Genomic DNA, 16,693 nt, shown 5'->3' with positions numbered 1-16,693 from the left:
GCGTTTCCGTGTGCTGCGCTGGCTCGCCAGATGCAGCTTGTCACGCTGGCCACGTGACCCGGAAGTGTCTGCGGACAGCGCTGGCTCCCGGCCTATAGAGTGAGATGAGCGCACAACCCTAGAGTCTGTCAAGACTGGCCCGTACGGGCAGGGGTACCTTTACCTTTTACTATCACTGAATTTATTTGTTATTAAAGCGTTTTATTCTTGCGGCACACAAATCCAAGACAACCACTTTCTTGCTGGCACAACTCCCATCTTTTTCTTCTACCCAGACGTAATTTCCAGGGCACTGCTTTTCTAGGGCGCTGTTTTTCTTCTTTTCTTCTTGCTCTGAAGTTGCCCAAAATAATTCCACTACATCTTAAATTTGGACGAGGGCAAAATTATTAAGTGGAGTTTGGAAAGGCTTTTTGCATTGTTTCCCACCCCATCCCCTACCCAAGATCTGTTGCTTCTTCAAGTTGTGACAGTGATATCTTATAAAACTGAATTGAAATGACTGAAGGATACCTAAAAGCAAAAAGCAAACAAACAAATAAAACTTTCTGGCCAGGGCTATTGGCCCAGTACCTCAATTTTGTATTATAACACTTCTGCTTATTCAGTAAAAATGTATGTTTAGAACTAAAATGAGAGATTTGTAGAGGAATGTGCTGAGAGATTAATGCTATGTGGTAGAAAAGGAGGCCATGAGAAACCAAATGAGAAAAGGGATGAGAAACTAAATGAGAAAAGGGAAGCTGTAGAAATGTAATAAAATTCCAGTAACTTATAGAATTGGAGAGTTCCTGATAGATTTATGTGGCAGAAGCACACTGCACCTACAGATTACTTTCCTTGTGGGTGTCTTGAAGTCTATTCCTCGAAGTCATTTGAAATGTATCTATTTAGAAAGTTAGATTGTGTACCCACTAAATGAATAACCTCCTCCTTGGCAGTACTTGCAACAAAATGAATATCGCTTTGAAAGTTTAGGATACAAATCTGTCTCGGCTGACTGCAACTCTCTCTCCCCCCCCCCCCCTACATTTAAGGTATCGCTATCAAGGAATCTGCCAAGGTTGTCGATCAAGCACAGAGAAGGGTTATGAAAGGTGTGGATGACCTAGACTTCTTTATTGGGGATGAAGCAATAGAAAAACCAACATATGCAACAAAGGTATTTACAGCTAGAACTTTCGCTACTTTTTAATAAAAAAAGAAACCACACAACCAATTTACCCTGCCCTAGAGACTTGCCTGCTCATTACAGAGGTTGTTTTATAGAATGATAATGCATAAAGTACCATAAAACAGTGATAATGTTGCAACTCGCAAGTCTCTGGTTGGAATGAATAAAATATTTTGTGGTTCTAAGATTGCAAGTTTATTTAATACATTTCTGTCCTGGTAGTTGATCCAATATCTCAGAGCAATATTTTAGAGAATGAAGAAGGTTGTGTTATCCTCAGGAATGTACAGTGGTACCTCGGGTTATGTACTTAATTCGTTCCGGAGGTCCGTACTTAACCTTAAACAGTTATTAACCTGAAGCACCACTTTAGCTAATGGTGCCTCTTGCTGCTGTCGTGCCACCGGAGCACAATTTCTGTTCTCATCCTGAAGCAAAGTTCTTAACCTGAAGCACTATTTCTGGGTTAGCAGAGTCTGTAACCTGAAGCATATGTAACCTGAAGCATATGTAACCCGAGGTACCACTGTAATTCTAAAGTTTGGAAGTCACAGCAGAGAAGGGCCATCACTTGGGTCACAGCCATCTTACTGAAGAAATGGTCCCCTGGTCACATTCTGTGACTAAACGGCCACATTTGTGTGCAAGTCACTAGAAAAAACTTAGCCAAATGCCATAACTCAGAAGCAGCATGAAACATTACCAAACAAAATGGTTATCTCCCACTTGGACTACTGCAATGTGCTCTATATGGGCCTACCTTTGATCATCCAGCTCTCTTTGAATTAAAAGAGGAACAAATGATCTTAATGTGAAAGATCCTTTTAGGCAGTGAAATAGCATAAATCAACATGAAGAAGGTGAGTTGTGTCACTAATTTTTTTGGTGGCGCTCTTCACCTAAATAGTTTTGTGCTTGTCCTCCTCATTCAAGGAATCCAGTGTTTTGTTTTTTCAAAACTGTATAGTAAAAGTTATGTTGTATCTTAGTTACATCAACACTGCATCCAGAAACTAAATAATTATCAGTGGAATTTGGCCGTTATGTTTCATTGTGAGTTTCCCAGAGGTTGCTAATGGGGGTGAGTGAGATGTTAGATTAAATGGACCCTTACTTGGATCCAACAGGGCAGGTCTTATGATTCTTTGTTAAGTTGATATTCAGCTGAGCAACATATCTGTGTAAAACATAGTTGGGATATAGAGTACTGTTGTTTTTATCTAGGATGTTTGAAAAGACTGAGATGTAGTCCTTAAATCCTACACACAATAATAAGTATGTTGAACAATTTATACGTTGAGCAAATACCTTGCAGACTAGTTCTTTTGATCTTCATACAGAATTATATTTATGTAGCTCTAACATAACTTAAAATGCCTTTTAAAAACCCCTCTTTTAATTGCAACATTTTCAACAGTGGCCCATCCGTCATGGAATAGTTGAAGATTGGGATTTGATGGAGAGGTTTATGGAACAAGTAATCTTTAAATATTTAAGGGCAGAACCTGAAGATCATTATTTTCTATTGGTGAGTACAGCCTATCTTCTATTTTTTAAGCATTCACAACCTCTTCTCAGCACATAGTGTAGAATAAATTTTAACTTGCAAGAGAGTTGAGGCAGAAGTAGCAGCTTGAACACATGCACGGTAGCAGTTACTGATTAAAGGAGTTTTTCTTTTTGGAGTGTTAAAAGCCACAGAGCTTCTGAATTTTGGATGACTGCTTCAGTTTCTGTTTCTTTTAACTTGCACCAGCTCTCTCTAGAGCTGAATAATGGTGTCCTGGCAACTGCATTTTACATAAGTATTTCTCCAGTGATGAAACAGGGGTATATCTGGTGTTTGAGTAGAATTAAGACTGCTAAAACAGCTGCTGTTGCTTAGAGACAAGCATTAGTCAGTGACATTTGGTTTCTTCAACTTTTTTCTGCTGGGATTCTTAGAAAATAGGCCTTAAGTGGCCTCAAACTCACATGAGAACATTTTTGATTTTAACAATGGGCCCAGGATCTATGTGGCCCTTATGTCATATTTCAGAATTGGATGCAAATTAGCTTGTTAAATTTCTCTATTTTTATATAAAACGGTAAATGGAAAAATGAACACACAGGTACATTATTATAACAGAAGTATTGTTACATTAAAGATACTTTGTTTTATGTAGTATAGTCAACTCTAAGTATAGGCATAAGTCCTAGGCATGAGACTTATTTTCCAAAACAGCAAATGAGATGCTAAACCTGTATTTTGACTAGAAATGCCAGATTAATTTGTTCTTTGTGAATTCCGATATGAATTGGTCTAACTAACCAGTCCTTCTGGAACCAGAATTGTGGATTGAAACACAGTTATTATTTGGATTTGTCATGCTTCTGAATTTGTGATATAGTTCATGCTCAAACACATTAAAATGTGTATAGGATAATTTTTGGATAATTTGTTGCAAACTATTTAAATATTTAATATTTGCCAATGTTATATAAAATAGAATATTAATGTAGAAATGGGGTGGAATGGATGAACATAAGTGAAACTGACATGGGTTAGAAATGCACTGATCTGTTGGTCCTTAGTTTTGACTGTATGTATTCAGACTGCAAGTGAGGATTTCTATCAGCCTTCACCACCCTATACATGATACATGTATGGGGGGGTATACATACATTCTTTCCACTAGTTCATCCCCTCTGTCTTCAAGTAGCCTCTTCCTTTTGTGGAGGATGAAACCATAAACCATGTGCTGTGAAGGTCAAGATGTACTCTAATGGTGTTCAGGCCACATGGGATATTGAAATACCTTGCTATTCTTTCTTGTCATTCTTCTGTTGTTGTTTTTCTACAAGTACAACTCAACTGTAAAAAGCTGTGTTTCAACTGAGCTGACTGGATGATTTTGCTTTACAGACTGAACCCCCTCTAAATACTCCAGAAAACAGGGAATATACTGCAGAAATCATGTTCGAGTCTTTCAATGTTCCCGGGCTTTACATTGCTGTTCAGGTGAAACATCATTTAGTTTACAGTTGTGATAAATGTTTTAAGTAACGTTCCTTGAGAGGAGAATATGCAAACTGTTGTGCAGAAATTGGGATTGGCACCGGATTTGGAACCTCTCATGTGGACTCTGACCCAAAGGATCAAAAAGTAATTTCTGGTTTAATCCTGCTAAAGGACCAGAACAATTCACCTTGTTCTTGGGGCCAAACTGGATGCCACATTGCGATAACTATGTTCAGAATTAAGTCTGCTGCCAAATCTCTTTACTTTTTGCATGGTTGGATTGGTGTGGAAGCTGAACCTTACAGCATCTGAACTATTCTGCCCCCTAGCTTTTTATGCGGTTTTCCTCCCATGGGTGTTCTGGCAGACATTATTTCCAGTCACGGAGAGTGGCTGCTTTTTAAAAAGTGATATTTGGTGGGGAAATATGAGCAGGTTGATTTCCCCACCAGCCAATGCTATGCTTTAACTCAATCGCCGCCTGTCCTGTTTGTCAGCTGGCATAAGGTTGTAAGCTGTTGCTATCATGTCTAATTGTGATCCAAATTGTTGTATTGCAAAGAAATACATGAGCAAATAACAACAAGCTGTAATTATTCCACAAAAGGGAGTACAAAAAACCGTGTTCACGCACTAGAAGATATGATTATGAACAGAATGTGTTAACCCTTTGAAGATACATCTCTCTGTTTCTGTTGGCTCTTTGAATTAGGACACTACACTTATGTGGATTTCCTGAACTTGCAATAAGGCTCTCTGTTAAGGCTAAGAGATATAAATAAATTTATAAACATCTATTCTAAGCCAAAAATGTCCCTTTGTAGACCTTAAAACAGAGGGTAATATTTAAAATTCATTAAAAGTATTCATACCAGTGAAAATTCAGTGTCAAACGCATAAAGTTTTTCTGAGATTTTGTTTTGAAAAGCAGATTATGTATTTCATAAACATACATTGCCCCACATTTAATCTCTGAATAGCACTTTCCTCAGGTTTCTTTTAAAATACAACACAAAAGTCCATATGTGTATGTATAGCTGTTTAGATTTAGAGCAGCGTTGCCTTCTTTCAAAGGGGAGACAGCAGCAAAATTGTCACAGGAAGAATAGTTCTGTGTCTCAGTTTGATCTATGGAATAAGATGCACTTTGCCTCTTAAGAGAAAAGTCAGATTCAGAGACTTCACCATTCAGATCTGCATATATAGTTTACTGTAAAAGCTAATCTTTTCAACATACTTCCAGAAAACAGCTGTCGTCTTGTGTAGGCTTGTGAGGATGTGGATTCTTAACCTTTCTGTTTTGAGTGTCTACATTAGTGTTTTAGTTCCTCCTTATTATGTTCTGTTGAATGCACTGCTCTTCATTGCACTCCTTACTTTTATTGGCTATGCCTAAATCCTTCTGAAGATCTGCAGCAATAATTTGATGTTTCTTTGCAATAAACTGTTGAATTTAATATAATATTAGCTTAAAGAAAAGCTTTTCAGAAACACAATAATATTTTAGTACCCATAATATCCTTGGTACCAACACAGGAAAGATAAAGCCCACAGTAATTGATTGAGTATATGGGAAAATGGCTCCCTTGTCAGCTCCTGAGAAAGGGGTGCAATTTCTATGGGAAGCTCCTTTCAGAACCCAGATCTTCTGCTGTTGCCTTCATGGTACAGAAAGGAGCTGTGCTGCAGTGATCCCTACATTACAAGGTAATGTGAGAAAGTTTTTAGACTGTTTAAAACTAGTGCAGCTTCAGCTATATAGTACCAGTTAGGTAGTTCCTATATATATCAATGCATATTTAGATTTTCCCAAAGCCTGAATTACAACAAGTTTCCAATTTTCTGGTTAACTTTTGGGTGCTGCTGCAATTATAGAAAGTAAAATCTACCAATTTTTGAATACCATTTTTAGGGTTTTTATTTCCAGTTCCTTTGTTCTGTTTTCTTACTTCTTGTTTTCTTCTGCTGCATGGTGCAATGCAACTACCGTATTTTTCGCTCTATAAGACGCACCAGACCACAAGACGCACCTAGTTTTTTGAGGAGGAAAACAAGAAAAAAAATATTCTGAATCTCAGAAGCCAGAACAGCAAGAGGGATCACTGCGCTGTGAAAGCAGCAATCCCTCTTGCTGTTCTGGCTTCTGTGATAGCTGCATTTGTTCCATAAGACGTACACACATTTCCCCTTACTTTTTAGGAGGGAAAAAGTGAGTCTTATAGAGCAAAAAATACAGTATGTTAAATGGTTTTTGTCTGATGTGGCAATCTTTGCTTGAAGACTAGGCCTTTAGGCTTGTTGTGAGATACTAAATCTCAAATTGTTTCCTTGGATAAGGCCGTCCTTGCCTTAGCTGCATCTTGGACATCAAGACAAGTAGGAGAGCGAACACTGACTGGAACGGTTATAGACAGTGGGGATGGTGTCACTCACGTCATTCCTGTGGTAAGTACACATAAATATGGGTGTGGTTTGTGGAACACCACTGCTTCTAAAACTATCACTATTATGGGAAGGATAGTCTTGGCAGCTCTGTTCAGCATTTTCCCAGTGAACTAGGTGTTATATATCAAACAAGATTGTGCTAAAATTAGCATTTAGGAACGTATTCTTCTTATTTTTATTTTGGAGACAGAAGTTAGAGAAAATCTGCTCTCTTTTTTTTGCTTTAGGTATATAATTGAACTTTATAGCTTGTTGAAAGTTTTTAATAATTAAATCTGCAATTCTCTCAGTATAATATATGAAGGTATCCTTCAGCTAAATCTGAAAATTTTGTGGGGTTCGTTGCTTTTAAGGAAGACATGGCGATCTCTTTGGAAGTGATGCTGCCACCCCCACATTAAACAAAAATCATGTGGGCAGAAACTAAGCTTCCTGCCCTTCATCCAGTGTAGATTTACTTCCCTTATTTTCTTCCTCCTCCTCCTCTGTCTTACAAGCTGGTGAAAGAGGAAGGCTATACTGTACCAGACTGATGATCCCCTTATATATCTCTGTCTACCATTATCTGTTTACCCTATGTTAAAGACACACACTGTGTGTGTGTGTGTGTGTGTGTGTGAGAGAGAGAGAGAGAGAGAGAGAGAGAGAGAGAGAGAGATCGATCTTCAGAATTATTTTAAGTTTTGATCCATTAGTTGCAGTAGTGATAAACAGCTACCAAATTTCCTCTCTTTTTACACAAAAATGGAAGAGCTTTAATACTCTCAGGATTCATTTCATTAGGAATCAGAGTGGAGAGATTGCTTTGTGTTGTTGTAGATGATGCTTTAATTAAGTATAAGCTGGTATAAGTTATGGCGTGTAGAAAATCCACCATTATCTGTTCTGTAAAGGGAAATATCCATGCAACAGAAAGTGCGTGATTTGAGATGATAGTAGAGAAATGGAAACATGGGACTTGCTTGTGATATGTCCTACCCAAGTATTCACAAATATGTCTCTAAAGTTTGTATTTGGGATTAAGTTCATTGAAGGATTTTATTATTATTTTTTTTACTTTCAGGCTGAAGGTTATGTGATTGGCAGCTGTATCAAACATATTCCAATTGCAGGACGAGATATAACTTACTTTATTCAACAATTGCTAAGAGAACGAGAAGTAGGAATCCCTCCTGAACAATCATTGGAAACTGCTAAAGCGGTGAAGGTAATGTATATTTTAAAAAGCAAATAGATACTTGATTGGCTCAGTAAGACTCAAAAAACTGACACAGCATATATATGTTCTTTGCCACTACTGGTATTAACTTTAACAATTCAGATCTGGTGACTTATATATTGGAAATCAAGATGCTATCTTGGTGGTAACAAATTGCCAGTAAGCTAATTAATTTATTAATTTTCTGGGCTAGGAAAGTATTCTAATACTAAAAAGTACTTAGTTTTGCATAATGAAAAGTCATAATTAGTTTTCTTGAGACTTTTCATGAATTATTATTTTTTTGAGCAGCTCTATTATTACTGACGGATTTTAAATTCTAAAGTGTATGATGGTATGGTATGTAACCATGGCAATAGTACATTTGAGCATGCATTTTCCGGAGTTAGCATCTCCCAACTAAAAAACCCCCACCTAAGATAGTTAAGGCTGTCAGGTCTCAAGAATTTTTGCCTAGTGGTGCATAGAATTGTGTCTAGTGCTGAGTGCTTATTATCTTAAATGTATGCAGTTAATACTAACTGAACAATTCTCTGGTGTTTTCATTTGTTTTTGTTTTTTTAAAGGAAGTTTCATTCCTGTTCCATTTAAACTGATCAAATATAAAACCCTAGTAGATTTTTGGGAATTTCTTTTGTAACTGTCTGCATCTGATTTCCAGGAACGCTTTAGTTATGTCTGCCCTGATTTAGTAAAAGAATTTAACAAGTATGACGCAGATGGTACCAAGTGGATCAAACAATATACTGGAATCAACGCAATCTCAAAGAAAGAATTTACCATTGATGTTGGCTATGAGAGATTCTTGGGGCCAGAGATCTTCTTTCATCCTGAGGTAAACTGGTGCAGATCTTCATAATGCACACAGAAGTATACTTTTAGTTTTATCTTCTCAGAAGTAAATACTGTTGTGCTTGAATGAGTCTTGTTCCCTTGTAAGTGTGACTTATGATTGCAGCTTTAATTTCATAATGTAGGGCAGGTAGTGCCTTTCAAAGTTGGAATTAAAAGCCAGCGTACTTCCACCCCCCTTTTAAAAATAACCTTAGAACCCAATTTCTTGGTGCCGAGTTAATTATGTTGGCTTTAATGTTCAACTGAATCTGTTTTTGAGGATTGTGAAGCTTTAAGGCCTTTCCCCCTGCTTCTTAAATGATACTCGGCTGAAGAAGAATCTGAGGGTGGAGGTGGGAGGGGAGATCTAGCTGTTATCACTTAAAGCCACACAACATGCTTTGTATAATAGTTTCTCTCTTCCCACTTCAAATTTGAAACCACCAATCTGGCTTCTGTGGTGAGCTGAGGGAACAGGAATAAATATTTCTTCCAGCTGATTCCCATTTTTTCATGCTGAATAAAACTGTTTGATTCAGTGCTTAGCATCTGAGATGTGTAGGCGGTCTCCAAAGTGTTCAGTACAATGCAACAGCAGGGAGAATGGAAAGGGTAAAGGGATTGGAAGGCTTACATTTTCCTGAATTCCTGTTCTTCAGTATCTGTATGTGGTTGTACTTGGTTTTTTACCCTTTCATTTTATTATTATTTTTTATTATTTCAAATGATCTTTATTATTATAACACAGGACCTTTGAGAATAAGTGGTACTTTACAGAGGTACATAAGCAGGCAGAAGCTGCCTCAAACTTACAGTGTAAAATAGCCATTGGGGAAGACTGTAGAGGCTGGTGAGGGAGAGACGAGAACAAAGATTATTCTTCAGAGCAAATACTGATTCTAAGTTAACATATTTTTTGAATTAGAATTTACCTTCAATTAAACTAGTGCTTCTTTTTCCATAGTGTCTCTCATATTGTTGTGTCTTAGTTTTTTCCATCATGCTAAATTCATCTCATCTAGCTTTCTTAATGCTTTCTTTAGAAATCTGCAATAATCTACACTTGCCTCTAATACGTTAAAGAGAAGGCTGATGCATCAGTATTATGTATGGAAAACGAAACCTGTTTGTATTTGTTTTTTTAAATGCTGCATTAAGCAATAAAATTACTTGTAATCAGGTCTTTGCTGATACATACTTCTGTTTTTAGTTTGCTAATCCAGACTTCACACAGCCTATCTCAGAAGTAGTAGACGAGGTAATTCAGAACTGTCCCATTGATGTTAGACGTCCGCTATATAAGGTTAGTAAAGCTAAATAATGTTTGTGTGTATGTGTAAGAAAGAGAGAGGTTTTTTCAGAGTATATCTCTGCCTACTTGCTAAAGAGATCTCAATTCTTCTGTTGAAAGCACAATAATGGGCTATATTACAAGTGTAAGAAGCTACCGTATGCAGTCTGACAAGTGACCCACCTAGCTTAGGGTCTACACTGACTGGTAGTGACTTTCCAGGGTTTGGGGCAAGGTGGTCCAAATTTTCATACCAAGTGGGCCTTGGGACACGGGTGGTGCTGTGGTCAAAACCACTGAGCCTCTTGTGCTTGCCGATCAGGTCAGCTGTTTGAATCCCCGCAATGGGGTGAGCTCCCGTTGCTCGGTCCCAGCTCCTGCCCACCTGGCAGTTTGAAAGCACGCCAGTGCAAGTTGATAAATAGGTACCGCTGCAGCGAGAAGGTAAACGGCGTTTCCATGCGCTCTGGTTTCTATCACAGTGTTCTGCTGCACCAGAAGCAGTTTAGTCATGCTGGCCAGATGACCTGGAAAGCTCTCTGTGGACAAACGCCAGCTCCCTCGGCCTGAAAGCGAGATGAGCACTGCAACCCCATAGTTGCCTTTGATCGGACTTAACCGTCCAGTGGTCCTTTACCTTACCCTTACCTTTACCTTTTACCGTACCAAGTGGGCCGCAATAATACTTAGACATGGAACCCCCAGACTGCACACTGCCATGTCACACAGGGGTTGGGGAATGAGGCTAAAAGTTGGTGCCCCCTCTCCAGTCCTCGTGCTGCCTTCCCAAAGCTGGGTAAGGGAGATGTGAGGCTCTGCCAGGGTCCTAGAGACCTCCCACCTCCTTCTCGAAAGCTGGGAAAGCACTAACTAGGCTTTAGGAAGCAGGCTGGAGGACTCTGGGACTATGTCAGAGCCCTCATAGCTCCATTCCCAAGCCCAAAGCCTCACCCATCTTTGAGAAGGCAGTGCGAGGGCTGGGTGGGCATCAAATGTTGCCAAGGGCCACCAGAAAAGACCTTGAGGGCCGCTTGCTGGACCACCCTGGTTTGGGTCGAGAGTCTTCTCCGGGTTTACTAGAAGGTGCCAAGGACTGAACTTAGACCCTTTTGTGTGCTAAGCATGTGCACATTTATCCTGATTAGCCCTTCACTAATGTATATTCAAGTGGATATTGTAAATAATGGAATTAATGGAATGAAATACATTGTTAAACTATAACTAGAAATAAAATATGAAAGGGTTAGGTTGTATCCCCTGCCGCTGTTCCACTATTATAAGCAAACTTCTGCTTGTGCAACAGAACTTCTCCTTCCCCTCCTACTCTCTGGTTGGAAGACCCTCTGGAGGAGGTTTTGAGGGGAAGAAGAGTAGTTGCATGGAATGAATTTTGGCATGATCATTTAGGAACCTTTGTTGTGTTGCATAGCTTTTAAAATTGGGCTGACTCAGAACAAACATATTAAACAAGTTATTTAATAAATTTCTAGATTGAAGAAAGTGCACTTTAAGTATCTAAACATCTGTAGTAATTTGTAATCTAGCCTTTCTTTCATGGGGTGCTCAGCTTAACACTGATTGTAAAGCCATAAAATTCTCAGGCTATCTGTAAAATTCCTATTTGTGAAATAATTTGTCTCAGTCTCTTAAATTGAGCATGCATGGCTCAAGCATTGGCCCTGTTTCTTGCTGTGACTGTTTTGTAGTCATTACAGCTGCCTTCACTCCTTATTTTCAGAAACTGATTGCTAACATCCAGTGTTGTTAAGTAATACAACTTTTGTGTGTACAATTTAGAATATTGTCCTCTCTGGTGGCTCCACAATGTTCAGGGACTTTGGTCGCCGTTTACAACGAGACTTGAAAAGAACTGTTGATGCCAGACTGAAACTCAGCGAGGAACTGAGTGGTGGCAGACTGAAGGTTTGTTTCTTTAGTTAAGATGTTTCACTTGTATGTGTAGTTCGTTGTGCTAGTTTACATCACATCTCTAAATGGAATCCCATAAGAAAGCCATTAAATTGTGTCATCCTCATTTTGAACTGTATCAATCTCTTCATCTTTAATTACCGTATATACTCGAGTATAAGCCAATTCTTTCAGCACATTTTTTATGCTGAAAAAGTGCCCCTTGGCTTATACTTGAGCGAGGCGCATGGCGGCGGCGGAGGGACGAGCAGCCCAAAAGGAGCCCTTTTGGGCTGCTTGTTCTTCTTCCGCCGCTGCCGCCACCACCAGGTTTGTGGTGTGGTGTACCTGCTTATACTCGAGTCAATAAGTTTTTCCAGTTTTTTTGTGCTAAAATTAGGTGCCTTGGCTTATACAGTGTAACCTTGGGTTACATACGCTTCAGGTTACAGATGCCGCTAACCCAGAAATAGTACCTCGGGTTAAGAATTTTGCTTCAAGATGAGAACAGAAATCGTGCTCCAGCGGCGCGACGGCTGCAGGTTAAGAACAGTTTCAGGTTAAGAACAGACCTCTGGAACGAATTAAGTACTTAACCTGAGGTACCACTGTATTTGGGTCGGCTTATACTCGAGTATCTACGGTACTTTCCACATTTGTGAAGGATTCATTATGATTGCTACAGGCACTTATCCTGTCCATGATCTTGAAAACTGGTAGTGGTTTTGGAGAAGCAGCTGTTGCCACTTTTGTGGAGAGTGGATACTCCTGTTTCAGTGTTTATTGCAACAGATGGATAACAAATAGAATTTGCCAGTTTCCTCAGAAAAATAATAAAAAGCATTTATTTCAAGTCTGCTGGCAACATGAGGCTTATTCTAGAACTGCTTTCAGTACTGTGTATTGTTTTTGGTTGGTGAATAAGTGCTTATATTGGAAACTACCTTTGGTTACATAAGAAGAGCCTGCAAGATCAGGCCCGTGGCCCAGTTGGTTCAACATCCTGTTCTCACAGTGGCCAGCCAGCCTGAAAGCAGGATCTGAGTGCTTTACTGGCCTGACCACTTCAACTTTACTGTCCTGTACTTTCCCTCTGGCACAACAGATTGGAAATGGAAAGAGGCGTGTTATAGTGGCTTCTGTGAGAGAAGGGAGAAATATATAGAGGTGTTTTTTAGGACTTTAGTACCTGGGGAATAAGTGATTTCTAGATTCTGCCTGTTTTCAACCATGTAAACCCACAAGAAGTATCTTGTGGCATTTTTGGGAGAAAGGGAAAAGTTCACACTTGTAATATAGAGAACATTAATGGCTGACAATGATTTCCCAGGATTTCAGGTCGAGGTTTTTCTTATCACATATGACCCAGTCATTTTAGATAAAAATATTGGGGCTGGGACCTGGGACCTTCTGCATGCAAAGTCATGTTCACTTCCACTGTGCTGAGAAAACATATATATCTTGGAACCTATTCAGATTAGTGCATTTGAGAGAATTTGATTAAAAACTGTTTTGCCTGACAGTTAAATATTCTTAAAACAGGGGTTTTGCTACAGCCAGTGAAAAAAAAGAAGTGTCTGTAATGGCATTTTATTTAAAACAGTACTCTGTACTGATTTTATTTTCTCTTGTAGCCCAAACCTATTGATGTACAAGTTATCACACACCATATGCAAAGATATGCTGTCTGGTTTGGAGGATCAATGTTGGCTTCCACGGTAAGTTGACAAAAGGAAAAAGAAATCTGAAGAGAACTTTTCTCACATATATTTTGACCTGTATTCACTGTCCATGGTATATGTTTATAGGACAAGCCCAGTCATGGTGCTTTAAAAAGTGCTCCTATTTTTTTTTTTTTTTGGGGGGGGGAATACTGCCTGGAACCTTTTATAAATAGACTTTCCAAAATGTTTGTAACTTATGAGGAGCTTCCTTGAAAAATGTAAATGCATGGGGGAAGAGCTTTTCGCACTGTCTATTGTTTATCTGTTCCTAATTTTTTCCAGAAACATCTTTTTAAGGCAGTGTTGTCTTGTGTTACATAAGCTATAATACAGGCACAAAACTGAGACAGGTGCTTTAATACAGTGTTTCCCAACCGGTGTTCCGCGGCACACTGGTGTGCCGTGAGACCTTGCCTGGTGTGCCGTGGGAGGGAGGCGGGAGAGGCGGGGCGGCGGCGGCATCTCCTGCTGGATGCAAATCCAAACATGGCGGGCGCCTCCCTCGCTCCTTTGTAGGCGGACCATCGAGAGAGAAAGAAAAGGAGGCGAAAGAGCGAGAGAAGGCGCCTGCGCGGAAAGAGGAGCGAGCAGTGCGCCTGCGCGCCGCGGCGCCCGAGATCGCTTCTCCCCACCGCCCCTTGCTTCAAAAGAGGTCCGGGGACAGCGGGAAGCGCTTCGCGCTGCCCCCGGACCTCTTTTGAAGCAAGGCTTTGCGGGGAGAAGCGATCTCCCCGCAGCCCCTTGCTTCAAAAGAGGTCCGGGGGCAGCGGGAAGCGCAGCGCTTCTTCCCCGCTGCCCCCGGACCTCTTTTGAAGCAAGGGGCTGCGGGGAGATCGCTTCTCCCGGTGCTCCGAAGCGGGGTGGGGGGGCGGGAACACCTGCCCCAGCCGCCCCGCTTCGGAACGCTGCTCCGAAGCGGGGCGGTGGGGCGGGAACACCTGCCCCAGCCGCCGGGCATCGGAACGATGCCCCGATGCCGGGCGGTGGGGCGGGAACCTCTCCCCCCGCCGCCCGGCATCGGAACGATGCCCCGATGCCGGGCGGTGGGGCGGGAACCTCTCCCCCCGCCGCCGGGCATCGGAACGAGGTCCTGGACCTCTTCTGAAGGCAGGCGGGGGCAAAAGTCTTTGCTCCCCCCGCCTGCCTTCCCGGGACAGCGGAGACTTCTCCGCTGCCCCGGGCGATCTTAAAATGCTGGTGGGCGGGAGCGAAGCGTTCGCTGCCGACCCCCAGCATTTTAAAATCTCCTCGGGGCAGCGGAGACTTTGCTCCCGCCCGCCAGCATTTTAAAATCGCCCCGGGACAGCAGGGGCTTTTAAAATGCTGGCGGTCGGCAGCAAAGCCATCCTGTCCCCGGAGCTTGCGGGGCGGGAGGTGGGAAGAAGGGCTTTTCTTCCCACCGCCAGCCTTCAGAACAGCCTTCTGAAGGCTGGCAGTGGGAAGAAAAGCCCTTGTCCCCCCCCCCCCCCAGCCTTCAGAAGAGGTCGGGGGACAGACTGTCCCCGGACCTGGTCTGAAGGCGGTTTCCCTAGGAACGCATTAATTGATTTTCAATGCATTCCTATGGGAAACCGTGCATCGCAAGACGAAAAACTCGCAAGACGAAGAGACTTGCAGAACGAATTAATTTCGTCTTGCGAGGCACCACTGTACTTTTTATATAGTCAATATAGGCACAGAGTTAAATTTTTTTAACATTTTCTAATGGTGGTGTGCCTCGAGATTTTTTTCATGAAAGAAGTGTGCCTTTGCCCAAAAAAGGTTGGGAAACACTGCTTTAATAACAAGTTTTAATATATCACAAGTTTAACCTAAAAGTGACAAAAATATATTTTTAGTGAAAATATTCCCTTTTATCTTCTTTCCCCCCCCAGCCTGAGTTCTACCAAGTATGCCACACCAAAAAAGATTATGAAGAAATTGGTCCTAGCATCTGTCGTCACAACCCAGTTTTTGGAGTTATGTCTTAAATTCGACCTGCCATGAGTTGGATCTAGGGAGGCTGGGAGATGGAGGGTCTTTCTCAATACATGTTTGTCTGGATGGCCGGTATTAAGATAACAAAACATGACTTGAAAATAAGAAAAAAAAAAGACCAAACACAATTAAACAGGAATATTTTAATAAGTGTCTCAACATGCAGATGTAGTGGGAAGCCAAAATGATTCCAAGTGTTTTTTTTCCTTTCAATTGAATATTTGATCCTGTGCGTAAACAAAACAAAAGAAGTGGGTTTTTGTTCTTTCTGTGCCCTGATATTTTGTATATTAATGGAATATCCAAGATTTGATGGGATTTGATGGTGTGTAGATAGTCAGCTCTATAATTCTTCAATTGTACTCTTACACGTGTACAATGAGAGAGCTTGTTTATATTTCATACTTTTTTATACGTTGAGAAAAATATCAGTGAATGAAAGAAATGTAATATTTGACAAGAGAAATACCAGTGACCAATTTGAGATGAATAAAAATAATAATAATGCCCACATGAAGCTTAATCATGTGAATCTCTAGTAACTTCAAATTATGACCAATCCTAAAACTTGGGTTCCACACACAATGCAACTTGGCAAGTGCTTTTGGAACTAAGGAGCTAGAATCTTGGATTAACCGATGCCTGCTAGTGCTTTCTGATTACTCAGTGCATTTTCATTCTATTTCTTGCTTTGGGGGTGGGGGGAAGTAAAGACAAGACTGTTGGACCAGTATTGCAGTTCTGTAGTGTCATTTCTAATTACAACCAAATATTCAAGTTATCAAAATAGGTGTATTCCACCATTCCAATAAAGACACAAAAATTCTTTTTAATGTTTGTCTGAGGCCTTTCAGTCTCATTGCTTGATCGTTTGAAGGTCTCTCTCTCTCTAGTTTGCCATGGCAGTTATTAAATCAGTAATTTGAAGGAGACGAAAATGGAACAGGTATTGTGACACAAATATGAAAGTGGTGCATGTGTCTGTGATTTTAGTTTCTATTCAGCAGCATACAGAAGTGCATATGCAATTTATGAAAATTTAGCTTTCATTAACATTTTCTCATTATGTTTTGGTAAATAATGCTGCTGCATTTTGGGGGTATTGTTGATTTGCTACTGC

The 16,693-nt window shown here is 40.5% G+C and overlaps 1 protein-coding gene across 1 annotated transcript in view; it reads left to right on the top strand.

Moving 5' to 3' along the window:
- The window catches only part of ACTR3 (actin related protein 3), a 38,049-nt gene extending 21,643 nt beyond the window's left edge, over nucleotides 1-16,406 (top strand). The window contains exons 3-12 of the mRNA XM_028744440.2: nucleotides 1,038-1,162; nucleotides 2,592-2,702; nucleotides 4,080-4,175; nucleotides 6,513-6,620; nucleotides 7,684-7,827; nucleotides 8,501-8,674; nucleotides 9,884-9,976; nucleotides 11,762-11,887; nucleotides 13,507-13,590; nucleotides 15,471-16,406. Coding sequence (XP_028600273.1) covers nucleotides 1,038-1,162; nucleotides 2,592-2,702; nucleotides 4,080-4,175; nucleotides 6,513-6,620; nucleotides 7,684-7,827; nucleotides 8,501-8,674; nucleotides 9,884-9,976; nucleotides 11,762-11,887; nucleotides 13,507-13,590; nucleotides 15,471-15,566 — 1,157 coding nt within the window. The 3' untranslated portion in view covers nucleotides 15,567-16,406. The remainder of the gene's footprint in view (nucleotides 1-1,037; nucleotides 1,163-2,591; nucleotides 2,703-4,079; nucleotides 4,176-6,512; nucleotides 6,621-7,683; nucleotides 7,828-8,500; nucleotides 8,675-9,883; nucleotides 9,977-11,761; nucleotides 11,888-13,506; nucleotides 13,591-15,470) is intronic.
- Nucleotides 16,407-16,693: the final 287 nt, after the last annotated feature.

This window comes from Podarcis muralis, chromosome 1 (assembly GCF_964188315.1).
Source record: "Podarcis muralis chromosome 1, rPodMur119.hap1.1, whole genome shotgun sequence".
NCBI lineage: Eukaryota > Metazoa > Chordata > Lepidosauria > Squamata > Lacertidae > Podarcis > Podarcis muralis.
The sequence above is the reverse complement of the archived record's forward strand: the minus strand, read 5'-3'. Positions and strand labels throughout refer to the sequence as shown.